The following is a 14109-nucleotide window of genomic DNA, read 5'->3' as shown; positions in this document are numbered from 1 at the left end:
GTCAGTATATATATATATATATATATATATACACACACACACGTGTATATTATTTTTGGGGGGGTTTTTTGGGGTTCCCACACTTTATTCCCCAGGACTTCTCCGGAGATCTCCGGATCTCCCCTGTCGGCTCACGCAGAGACGGCACTATCTGAGTGCCGGCTCTGCTCTTAGCCTCCATGGGCTGGCGGGGAGATCTACCTCACTAACCCACAGCAACATGGAGGGAGGCAGGAGAGGACCCGGGGAGCTCTAGACAGCAGCTCTGCCAGGTTCCTCTCACAAAATCTGAGCATTGCCACGGCAACACTCAGATCTTGCGAGAGTTAACTCTAGCTCCGCAGGCTAGAGTTCACTCTCCACTGGACCACAAGGGATGGCGCATGGCAGCAAGGATCCCCCCTCCCTACATAAGGTAGGGAGGGGGGATATTTACTAATCTGCCCCCACCTCCACAATCCCTCCAAACATACAGCCCACACACACACAGCACCTAGACACATACAGCACGCTCACACACACAGTACACTAACCGCACCCTCACAAACACACACAGCACCTTTACAAACACACAACACCCTCACACACAGCACACTAACAGCACCCTCAGAAACACACACACACACACACACAAACAGCACCCTCACAAATACACGACACCCACACACATCACACAAACAGCACCCTCACACACACAGCACCCTCACACAGCACAGTAACAGGACCCTAACAAACACACAAACACCCTCACACACAACACACTACCAGCACCCTCACACACAAACAGCACCCACACAAACACCCTCACCCACATAGCACACTACCAGCACACACATCACACTAACAGCACCCTCACACACACACTAACAGCACCCTCACGCCACCCTCACACAGCACACTAGCAGCACACACACACAGCCGTGTATGTGTATATGTATATATATATATATATATATATATATATATATATATATATACACACATGCGGCGTGTGTTTGTGCTTTAGGGTGCACACCCTAATGCAATAGGCTGCGCACGCCTATGGTTTTAGGAAACATAGTCCATGTCAAAATAACCAAATTGCATTCTATAAAGAAGTAAGTGGTAAGTTTTGTCCCTCGGGATTTTGTTGTGGGACTGCTTCTATTTAATATATTTGTATAGGATCTTGAAATAGGCATTGAAAGCCTTGTTTCAGTGTTTGCAGATGGCACAAAACTCTGTAAAGTAACAATGTGAGCAGGATATCGCTTTGCTGTAGATGGATTTAAATAGTTTGGGGGACTGTGCACTTAAATGGGAGACTAAATTTAAAATAGAAAAAAGCAAAGTTATGCACTACGGGGTAAAAATTGCCCAAGCAGCATACATCCTAAATGGTAGTGAATTAGGGAGAACACCACATGAGAAGGATTTGGGAATTGTTATAGTCAATATACTAGGCAATATAATAATAATAATAATAATAATAATAATATCATATTTTTATAATATATATAATAATAATATAATATGCAATGTCAATTGCCTCTTTATAAATCACTGATAAGATCACACTTTGTTTAGGCTTTGCAATTTTGGGCACCTGTTCTAAAGAAGGATATTAGGGCATTAGTAAAAGGGCAAAGGAGAGCTACAACATTGATAAAAGGAATGGAACATTTTTGTTTTAGTTTAGAAGAGAGGATAACAAATTTAAATCTCTTTAGTTTGGATAAATAATACCTTAGAGGGGTTATGATAGCATTTTACAAATATATTTGGGGCCAATACAAATGATTGTCTTAAAATCTATTCATAAATAGAGCTATACATAGGTTACAGGGTCACGCACTTAGACTGGAAGAAAGGAAATTTAGTCTAAGGCATCTTTTTTTATAGTAAGAACAATAAGAATGCAAAATTCTCTGCCTGAAGAGGCAAAGTCTATAAAGATGTTTAAACAGCAATTGGATAAATACTTGCAAAACACAACATACAGAGCTATCATTTTTAATTAATGGGGTAATAACGTCTGCTCAATTGGAAGTGCTTCTGATTGGGTTGTGCCTTCTTTTGAAACAATAGCAAAAAAACATGTGAGAGAGGCTGAAGTTGATGGACGCATTTCTCTTTTCAGTTATGTAACTATGTATTATGTGTTTGTGTGTATCTGTACCTGTGTGTATGTGTCTATGTGTATCTGAGTGTGTGTATATATCTGTGTCAATGTGTGCATATATCTGTATATTTCTCTATATGTGTAAGCGTGTATGTGTAGCTGTGCATTTCTGTCTCTGTATGTGTGTAACTGCGTATGTGGTCCTGTGTGTATCTGAGTGTGTGTACATATCTGTGACACTCATGCATTCAAACACTACATGCAAACACAGCTGTGCAATGAAACACCATTACTACAAACACATCCATGCATACAGACACCAAAACTACACACAGATGCATATTTCTTATTGTGAAATACTATTATTGTATAATATTATATATTAAACAGACTTTTTTCACATCCAGCTGAGGAAGCCGTCACGGCGAAACGCGTTCTGGGAACATTGTGAGCAAAATACTCTTAATTACTGGACTTTTTATGCCTTTATAGTGTGTTTTTATATATATATATTTTTTATATTTATATTGTACTTATATTGTATATGTAGTCAATAAAGTTTACATTTTTGATACACACTTTCGGCATTTTCCTGCTACTCATAAAGAAGGAGTGTGGTCCTTAATCCACATATGCTATTGTATCAGAGCCGATACGGATGGCTCTGGGTTTGTAAGTACCCTATTTCCCTTTATACATAATATACAGTGTACTTACGTTATTGCACCAGAGGTATTCTCCCTTATACATTCCAGAATACAAGAAAGAAAGTGATAAAAGAAGGGATAAGAGTCGCCTCTACGGACTCTGAAAGTGCTTCTATTGAGCTATACCCCTCTAGCTCCTAAAAGTGTGAGTGGGAAATTTGTGGAATTTTTTATCACATCTTTCAGTACTACAGTTTGCACTATGTTTGGATTTTTCTGTTTATGTTTTTAGGAACCCCTGTTAAGAATTATTGTGAATTGATAACACAGAAGGTATATTTTTATCTTTCTGGTTTCCATCATCTGGTATTTTACACTTTGGTTACCCATTTATATAGCGCTTCACCTATACACTGGTTTTATATTCCTTATTGTTGTAAGAAAATTATAAATAAAATGTATGATATTATGTAAAGTTGTTCTTTGTGCCTGCTTTTTTTCTTGTTTCTTGGCTGTAAATATAAATTGTATGTATTCGGCCCTCCATACCTATTTCAGAGAACAATTTGTCCCTACAGAATAAATTAATTTGACACTCCTACTCTAGTTTAAATACTTTCTAATCTGAAAATGAACTGCACCTAATATGTTTTGCCAATGTGCAAGAACATAACCAGATCAACAGTGGTGTCACAATTTTTGTCAAGGTATTACCTCTGCTTTGTGAGCAAGATGTAATAGACTATAAGTATAAAAGGTTGTATTGTATGACCACTACCCTGATATACCTTGGAAACGTGGAAATTATTTTAAAACAATAATCGTCAGAACATTTTCTTTTTTCCAGTAATATTTTGTACCTTTGAAGAAACTTTCTTTAAATTACCGAAAATTAATAATTAAGTGTGACAAGCACTTGCGATGCATTCATCCAATTTGCACATATGACTATATGTTTTATATGTAAATATATATATATTACATGCAAAAGATAAGCAATCATTTTCACACCTTTTTAATTTTTCCAATAAAAGATTGAGAAGTAATTTTGTAAACATGTTTTATTGGTAGGGTTCATATTGTGAGCTCTATAAAGTTGAGATACATTTGCTTGGTCCATATAATAATAATGCAATGGATGCTGCATTTATAAATTATCAAAGTCCGGACTTGACATGTCACAAACAGATCTAAATTTATTTAGTTCTATTGAACTGATTTTTCTCTTTTCGCATTAGATGGTCTTTGGCGTTCTTATCAGGCTGGAACACTATAATGAAACATTTAGGAACAAACATACAGATTACAAGGGACCAACTGGAAGATAGGATTGCAAATATCTCCATGGCCAATGTGTATTTTCCTCGGGCACTGAGTGAAGCTGGAATAAAGGACACCCAGACAGTGAGGAATGCCAGCATACTGAAGGTGATAAACTTGGCTTCATTGAAACTGTCAGGAAGTCTCCTGGCCAAGAAGGCAACAATGAAACTGATAGTGGCCAGGAGGCCAAGATACCCCAACATGCACCAGAAAGCAATGGGTGAACCTTCATTACATTCAGCAGTGATAATTCTCGGTTGGGATTCAGTGTTTAGTTCAGGAAATGGAGGAACAAGAGATAACCAAGTGATGCACAAGAGGAATTGTAAAAGACAACAAATGCAAATTATGATATAGGACACCCGAGGCATGGTCCATTTTCTCAAATTGCTTCCTGGTTTGGTGGCCATGAAGGCACAAACCACCATGATAGTTTTGGACAAAATACAAGAGATGCATAGTGTGAAAACCATGCCAAACATAATCTGGCGTAGAAGACACATCATTGGTTGAGGGTAACCAACAAAAGCCATAGCACATAGGAAACAAAGTGAAAGGGATACTAGAAGAATGCAGCTTAATGTGTAATTGTTAGCTTTTACAATGGGGGTGGATTTATGCTTGATAAATAGTCTTAAAATACAAGCAGGAACCAATGAGGACGTGATGCTCCCAGTCATTATAGCAGATCCCATTGGGTCTTCATAGGATAGATACTCGAAGGGTTTTGGAAGGCATTGTGATTTCTGAGGATTTGGCCACTGATCCCATGGACACTTAGAGCAGTCAACAGAATCTGGAAAAAAAAATTACACATACATATCTTATCATATTTCAACACACAATATTGTGAAAGTGGTTATGCTCATAAATACTGTTGGTTACTTAAGACAACTTTGTAATTATTATATTTAAATGTTCTGTACATTTGGGGAAAGTCTAAATGGTCCCAACATATTGCTATAATGGAGATGTTGTACTTCCATATGCACCCACCTGCCATCCGTTAGGTGGGGTCATATCTACTAAACATTTAAAACTAGTGACTGTGTACCTTTTTTTTTTTTTTTACATATTTGTGCCCCCTTTTCACTATTATTAGGGTGTGGGGGGTAGGTAAGGGCTGAGTTTAGGTGGTGGCTAAGTGATTGGATATCCCTATCCACTGGGGGTGGGAGGTATTATTATTTGACTGGTGTGGGACAATAGCATTACCACCACTCCTACTTTTTAATTGGGGTTGGGAACAATAGTTTCTCCCTATTTTTAATTTTGTAATATTAGGGGCGGCATGGGTGCGAAATGGAGGGGGAACTGGATACCCCCTTCTTTTACACTTATTAATGTATGGGGGGACAGGGGACACTAGACCCCTCTTATTATAAATCATAATAATTAGTGGAACCCCTTGAACACACCCTTGGAGCAGCATGTGAACTGCCTTCATGTCACATGTTTTAGGAAAACTGGAATCTTCACCATGTCTTTCATTCTGCCCTCGAAATTTGAGAGTACAATTGAATATTCAAACCATCACTCACCTGTCTGATTGGAGATCTCGCCTTGTGCACAGGCAACACATTCATAGCAGCAGGTTGTTTGTCCTCTTTTAGGTGCTTTACGAAAACCAGGAAGACAACTCGGACTGCAGATAGAGACAGGAACCTGGGGGAAGAATAGGCTTTAAAAAAGCTATTTGTGTTATTATTTATCTACTAGTGACATTTTATTTTAATAGGAATTGTCAATGTGGACAACAAACATAGATTATGTACATTTTGGTGGAGAATATTTTATATTAGTTGTTTCTTCTCAATCTCTTTTTTTCAGACATCTGACGACATTACGATAATAGCAAGGAATAGAAAACTATCTCACTATGACTTTTTCATATGGTTGTCATTCCTGTACCACAGTCAGACAGCTCCGGAAAATTATGGCTGACTACAAGGAGGTAGTTTAAGGGATACCTCGGGCATTTACATAACTTCAGCCAATCAGTAGCGCCCCACTGATAACAAAAATGTTTATTTTTTTTATCAATGGGCAGCTACTAAATGAGCATCAGCTGGCCTCTGTAACCCCAAAAGCTTCCTCCAGTGTCGATCTCCAGGTCCCCCAGGCGACATACAGCTTCTGAATCTCAATTACAGGAAGTGCTGAGTGTTGCTTGGCAGTGGCAGCACTTCCTGTAATTGAGATTCAGAAACCGTATGTCGCCTGGGGGACCTGGAGATCGACACTAGAGGAAACTTTTGGGGTTAAATCATTCAAGTCCGGTTAAAAACCCTTAAGGTAGGAGTACACTCTGGGGCCTCCTGGCATCATAACATTATAACAATTTCATTTTTACAAAGTAATTCTCAAAAATTCCTGTTTATTTTTTTTAAGGTCCAATAAATCATGGCAAAAGCGTGTTACCTGTTGGTCTTTAGTTCCCCACACTATGGCACTTGTGTTGATGGTGAAGACTTGTCCAAGAAATGCTGATGTGTCATAACGGCCCACATTGACATGTCTTATGGTGCCATTTGGTCCAAGCTGCCAGTTTATAATGTCATATGCAGCAGGTGGGTCACCGTTTCTATCAAAATAAAGCTCCCTCCCGCTGCTCAGTTTGACCTTCACTTTCTTCATGTAATGCAAGAGCTGAAAAAGAAAACACATGGAGCTTATTAATTAGAGATAGCATAAGTAGCCACAGTTGTTTTTTTAATCTGAAATTATGGATCTAAGATTTTATAAACTGATGGAACATAAAAAGGCAGTGAATTGAGATAAGATCTTTACAACAAAATATGTCAATACACAGTAAGCAAAGCAACTGTTGGCCAGGTGGTGGCTTGTGAGACTGTATTTGAGGGTTAACTTTCTGGATTATGTCAGAAGAAAACTTGATGCATGATATGTACTAAATAAACATGTATCAGTGAGTGAAAATTTACCCCAGGTGTGTATGGTATGACTTGTAGTGGTGAGTAACTTTTAAGCATTGACTGGTAGCATAGTTCTTCTAATTATAATCTTCAAAATATGAATTAATGATTGCAGGAATGAAAGGTTTTAATCTCACTTGAATAATTCTATGAAACATTACTTGAATTACAAAGAGAATTTGCCTTAAACCAAAATCACCAAACCACTTTTTCTGTATATGTTTTATTGAATATTTTACAGTCACAATTACCGTTTGTGGAAAATTAATAGGGTCAAGGACATGCTTCACCCATATCGCTAGACCTATGTATTTTAGTAACACATATCACCCTCCTACTTTGGTATCTCTGTAGTAACACATATCACCCCCTCACTTTGGTATCTCACACTTTCTCTCTCTCACGATTCCGGGAACCAAACACGCTAACACACACACAGAAAAGATGCAGTACCGGACCTTAGAGTGGCCGGGCTAAGCACACAAAGAATAGTCAGGAGACAAGCCGAGTAAGGGGAACCAGAAGACAGAATAACGAGAAACAAGCAGAAGTCAAAGGTTAGGAGAAAGTCACAAAGTCAGATAAACAAGCCAGAGAGTACATAACCAGAAACACAAGTTCAGTAGCAATACTAGCAAGCAAAGACCACAACAGGGCAGAGAGGAACAGGAAAGGTAAGTATTTAAATCCATAGGTTAATTCTGATTGGATAATTTCCAATCAGAATTAACAATCACAGGTGGGAGATATCTAGACCTCCCACTGTGATTGAGGCACTGTCAGTGGTGTATCCTGGTTTTGTGCTGCCCTAGGCAGGACAAAACTCAGGCGCCCCCCCTCCCCCCGCGCCCCCCCTCCTCCCGCGCCACCCCCACCCAACCTTTCCCCCCGCCCCGCATACTAAATACACACACACACATTCACTGACAGATACGCATACACTAGCTAACAGAAACACACACACACTAACAGACACACTCACACTCAGTAACAGACAAACACACTCACTAACAGACACACACTAACAGACACACACTCACTCACTAGCAGACACACACTCACTAACATACACACTCACTAACATACACACACAGTCAGACACACACAGTCAGACACAGACACACACACTAACAGACACAGACACAAACACTAACAGACACAAACACTAACAGACACACACTAACAGACACATACAGAAACACTAACAGACACACACACTAACAGACACACACACTCACTAAGATACACACTCACTAACATACACACACAGTCAGACACACACACACACACACTAACAGACACACACACTAACAGACACACACACTGACACACACACACACACACTAACAGACACAGACACACACACTAACAGACACAGACACACACTCACCCACCCACATTAACACATTTTTTTTAAATTTATTTTTAACACTTTTTTTTTATTTTGAACACATTTTTTTTTAAAAATTATTTTTAACACATTTTTTTTATATTTATTTTTAACACGTTTTTTTTATATTTATTTTTAACACGTTTTTTTTTTTTAATTAACCCCCCCCCCCCCAGCCTCCTTACCTTTGGGAATGTCTCTTCTTCCCTGGTGGTCCAGTGGCTGCTGGGCGATCGGGCGGCACTGCCTGGCTGGCGGGCGGGCGGCCGGCTGGCGAGGGAGCACTTCCCCTGAGCTGTCTGCTCAGCTCCCTCGCGCGCCTCAGAGTGAGGCTGGGAGCCGGAATATGACGTCATATTCCGGCTCCGCCTCCGACTCTCACTCTGCGGCTGGCAAGGGAGCTGAGCAGACAGCTCAGGGGAAGTGCTCCCTCGCCAGCCGGCCGCAAGCCCGCCCGCCCGCCCGCCAGCCAGGCAGTGCCGCCCGATCGCCCAGCAGCCCGCCGGCATGTCTGTTAGCCGCAAGGCTAACAAGACATTTGCCTTGGGCATTTGGGGGCGGCTTTTTTTGCCGCCCCCTGGAAAATGCCGCCCAAGGCAAATGCCTTGTTTGCCTCGCGGTTAATACGCCCCTGGGCACTGTGCCTTTAACGCCAGGTCAGGTGGCTGACCCCGGCGTTTATTAAAATGGGCGGTCTCCCAGCGTGCAGCGTCATACATGCTGCCGCTGGGGGACGTAGAGGAAGACGCGGGCTGCATCCGTGGCTGGGAGGATGCCGCCCACCGAGCGCACGCCAGGAAGGGGACCGCGGATGGCTGGAGGGTGAGTGCCGCGAGCGGACTGCAGCCTCCCCTCGTAGCCGCCCGCGGGATCCTGACGCTCTCCCCTTCCTCATCACACCATTATCTCCCCCATAATGTTAATGACTGTCCTAATTAAAGACAGTTTACAGAAAATTATTGTTAATGGCATATGTATAACACATAATATCTAATTTCTCTCATTCAATGATGGAAATAGAGTTATGGTATCAAATCTACGCTCATTGGTTTCATTTTTTTTCACGTATATTTACTTCTAATTCTAATTAGATTATAAAGAAGCACTTAACAATAGCAATACGCAAATAGTGAGGTGTTGTCTTGATCAGATGTGTAAATACTTGAGTAACTCTTTAGTAGATTGGTTGACGAGTAATAGAGTCCAGATACAATGGCAAACAGTAAGAAATGTATTTTTAAATGTAACTGAGAATCAAAGTGAGATTGTAACTGAGAATCAATGTTTCCAAAGATAACAGAAAGCCAGGAAATTAGTTATGGTTCCCTGAAAAGTCACATATATTAACAAAAGGAAGGTAGCTTCTGATAACCACTGGCATGGTAAGTCTAAGGGTGGAAGAGAGATTAAAAAAAAAAACCTGAAAGTAGAAACCATAATTATATATGGACCATCACAAGCAGAAGACAAGCTATCTTAGGTTTAAAAATGTAATGCAAGGGTAGGCAAGAGTGAAAGATAACAATATTTAGACAGTAATAAACGCACTTTAACTCCTTAAATATTGATGTTGTCAAACTCTAGAGGCGAATGAGAAGGTAGAAAATCTTAGTGCAAGATTAAGAGCATGATACCAATATATTTAGTGCAGGAAAAACATGGGCTTCTAGTGGAAAAGTAGAAGCAGAAAGAGACCCAGGCAGAGGAGAACCAGGGTGGCCTACAGCAGACAAAAGGGGGAGATGAGGCAGATAAAAATGTATACATTTGAAATAATATCAACTATATCAATTATGAACATTTTGCTAAAAATGATGGCTACAATTTATGGAAATGAATACACAAGTGTAAACAAGACTGGGAACTACTGCTATGAAGGGTATGCTCCACTGCTTGTACCCAAAATATCCCTTTGCCTTAACCTTGAATTTAAACCATGCCAAAACCTAAACAAACCTTCAGCTTAGTTTAAAATTTAACCATTCGAGGCCTAAACCTGAAAATACTCTTGACCTAAATCCTTGGTTTAACTGCTCTTAAAAACTAAACACCCCATTTACCCCAATAGTAAATTTACCCAGCTCTAACACTAAACTCAATAATCATAAACTTTGCTAATACCACAGCTTTAACCACACTCACGCTTTGTTAATCCTTCTTAACCCCCCTGCCCTAACCACTTCTAACATTATATTTAACACTGCATGCATTTACACAGCTGCATATTCTTACTATACTCACAGATTCAAACACAATATATTACAAGAAGAATTATGCACATACAAACATATGCAGTTGTCCAATGATATATGGTTTTTAGACACATTTGTATGATTACAATTAAGTAAACTTGCTTTATTTGTCTTTTTGCCTTTTTTTGGTGGAGGGGTGGAAGGCACCTTAGAATTTGTTCCTACAGGCAGTAGATATATACATTTGGTGCTGGACAGGTGATTTTACTGAACATCATATCCTTCCTTTCTAGTATTTACACATTATACCACTCAGAGCTCCAATGACAGACAGGGAAGCATACCGATCTGCGATTCCACTCGGACATTCGACAATATTAGGAGGTGGCAGTAAAGGACGTAAGGAGAGATGAAGAAGAGGAAAGTGGGTTTATAAAGACACAAAAGGGGTTAAAGGAGTGAAAGAGGCACATAAGGGGTTTGGAGAGACACACAAACAAAGGCTGCAGTACAGAACATTTCACAATTACAGTATAAGGGTTCCTTTGTAATGGTGTCTTTTCTGAGTAATAGAGTGGTCATGTTTCTACAATCTAAAGGTTTAAATTATCAAATGCAATATAGATTTCCTGAAGAAAATATTTTTGTTTCATTCCAAACAGGGAACATTGCTTTTTAGAACAATTTGACTTCCTACCTGGAGTCTGTCAAGTGCCTTCACTACAGTCTCAGTTAGAGCTGGAAGCTCCTTATCTGATCGAAGCCATCTGGAGCTGGACTTAGCTATTTGGCTGAGGTCGCTCAGATGATCTTCCAAGCCAATGAGCTTGCCCTTAACTCCAGGGTTTTGTTCAGAGAGCTTCTCTAAAATGGTTTGACTACCAACAATGGGGGGAGGGGGTGGGGGCACCAGGGTACTCCTGGTAACATCACCATTACAGCAGTAGTTATGGCTATTGGTGTATTTCTTTAACTCGTTGATCTAGAGAAAATGAATCACCATGGCCTATAATTTAATTAATCTTAGTCCTGTGCATGGTTGCTTCATTGCTGTTCATTATGTCTAATCTTAGCAAATAATTAGATATAATAAGTATTTACCTGCCATGGCTTGAAGTTCCAAATATCTGCACATCTCTCAAGAATAAATGGACCTTCTCTCTTATTGCAGTTTTTAAGATCTTCCAGTGCCCTGGCCAAAACATGAGCCGCAGTGTAAATATTGTAGGTGATTCTTAAACTTGAAACATCGTTGTAGCTGTTCTGAATGCTTTCTAGTTTTTCTTCTCCGGTACACTGCTTTGTTTGCATACTTGTAGATATGGTGACATTTTTAATGTCTAAATATTTGCATCCAAAAGATTCCTCACATAAAATCTTTGCCCAGCTCCCTCCTAAAGTCATAGATGGGTGGACTTTGTTGAGAAACTCCCTAAGCCCTGGTATTGTTCCAGATGGAATAGCTAAACCAATTGTTCCAACAAGTAGCCCAGAATATTTCTCCATGTTGATCAGAGTGAATGTGGACCATGCTTCACTGGCAACAAATATTTTTTCTGTTACTTTTTTTGACAACATCTCATCAAAAACAGGAGCCAACATGACACCACTGCAAATGACAATCACAACCTTTGCAGTTGAGTCCCTTATCACCTTGACAATTCGAGGAGCATCACGGTCAGGTTGATTACTAAGAAAATTCTCAGTGAAAGCCACACACGCACCAGCCTTGACTATTTCTTGAGTGACTGTCTGAATTACCTGTTGGCCATAGTCATTGTCTACACCCAATATCCCCACCCATGTCCATCCAAAATGCAACACCAGCTGGGCAATACCTCTAGACTGGAAGGTATCACTGGGGGCAGTTCTGAAGAAAGAGGGGAACTTATTGCTGTCGCTTAAAAGAGGACTAGTTGAAATGTGACTGATCTGTTGAGAAATGGAAAATTAAACTGAAGTCATTCATTTGTCATTGAAGACAAACAATAATTTAATACATTATTTTATTTAATACTAATCTATCGAAAACATGTATTTTTTAACAGAGACAACATTATTTTAATATATATATATATATATATATACATACACACAAATGAAAAATATTCTACAAGAAAATTCAGAAGGTGCTACATATTAACATTTTAACAGATGGAAATTTATAATGGGAAGCATATGTATATGTATGATGCAGAATTTCAAATTGACATAAAAAACAACAACCAAAAAACAGTCAATATTAATTTTTGGAGCAGGAAATTTGGTTTTGCTTAAAATGTTTTAGCGGGATTTCCAAACAAAGAAAAAAAAATGGTTACCATTGCAAGAAATGTTCTATTAGACGCACAAAGACTCTCTAGAGTGACTCTCTACAGTGACTCTCTACAGCTCGCTGTAGTGGTTATAGTGGAATGGGTCACTTTTTTTTTTAGATTGTATTCAAATTAAATTATATATTATATATAAATGTATATTTGATGTGAAATGAAAGACTTGTTTTTCCTGAAAAAATTATATATAATAATGAACAAGACATATTTAGCTCAAATTCTAGGATTTGTTTTGGCCAGAACTTGTAAAATTTCCTCTGTCGTTAAGGGGTTATATCACTCTACATACACAGACCACATTTTTTTTTAGCAGTGAATTAGTATACTTATAATAACGCAGAATTATTATTTAATTATACATGATAAAATCACAATGCCAATTTTTGCATATGAATATGAGATATTTTAATCATAAGATATCGATAGCAAAATAAAATGTAGGTAATACACTTATTCATGCTCATGAATGGGAAAATTGCTATATGTGCATTTTATTCAGTGTGGGCATTTTTCTTTGTGGGCTTTGATCTGTGTGGGCAATTTTCCAAGTGGGCAATTTTCCATGTGGGCGTTTTTCTTGTGGGCATTTATGGCAGTGGTTTTTTTATTGTGTGCAATTTTCATGTGGGCTTTTTTCATTTGGGCTTTTTTCTGAACACAGCTAAAAATACACTGTATAGGGTATTTTTTTTTTTTACTTTGCTCTTACCTGTGGGTATCTGTAGAGCCCCAGGATATGTGCCAGCATAATTGAGTGTGTAGATACAGCCTGGCCAATGACAGCACTTAAAGGGACGTCCCCAGTGCACCGGTAATTAGGAATGGCCGGACTGCGTCCGCTCAGTACTTGAAAGGTCCCCTGCACGCTCTGCTGCAACATACGGCACGAATCATACGCTTGAAATCCAAGGGAGATATTAGTGAGAATATTAGGATTCCTGTTGATTTCCTCTATAGCGAATATCACTGTTTGAAGATGCTGATAGTTCCCATACTCAAAGCTTTAAAGCAAATGAAAGTAACAGAAAAAAAGATATAAGTACAGAATATCAACATATCAAAGAGAGGACTGCTCAGTTGATAAAGATAGTTGAATAGGAAAGGGGAGACATAATGTGCTGAGATGAGATGCAGTAACTGAGATGAGGATGAAGTCAATAACTATAAGGATATGAGATATGTGATAG

At 39.2% G+C, this 14109-nt stretch overlaps 1 protein-coding gene across 1 annotated transcript in view; it reads right to left on the bottom strand.

Moving 5' to 3' along the window:
* Positions 1 to 3944: 3944 nt before the first annotated feature.
* LOC134601907 (extracellular calcium-sensing receptor-like) overlaps positions 3945 to 14109 on the bottom strand; it is a 31856-nt gene continuing 21691 nt past the window's right edge. The window contains exons 3-7 of the mRNA XM_063446411.1: positions 13632 to 13923; positions 11691 to 12521; positions 6493 to 6720; positions 5613 to 5736; positions 3945 to 4867 (exon numbers count right to left, since the gene is read on the bottom strand). Coding sequence (XP_063302481.1) covers positions 3945 to 4867; positions 5613 to 5736; positions 6493 to 6720; positions 11691 to 12521; positions 13632 to 13923 — 2398 coding nt within the window. The remainder of the gene's footprint in view (positions 4868 to 5612; positions 5737 to 6492; positions 6721 to 11690; positions 12522 to 13631; positions 13924 to 14109) is intronic.

The sequence above is a fragment of the Pelobates fuscus genome, chromosome 3 (assembly GCF_036172605.1).
Source record: "Pelobates fuscus isolate aPelFus1 chromosome 3, aPelFus1.pri, whole genome shotgun sequence".
In the NCBI taxonomy this organism is placed as follows: Eukaryota; Metazoa; Chordata; class Amphibia; order Anura; family Pelobatidae; genus Pelobates; species Pelobates fuscus.
Note: the sequence above shows the minus strand (reverse complement) of the source record. Positions and strands in the feature narration are given on the sequence as shown.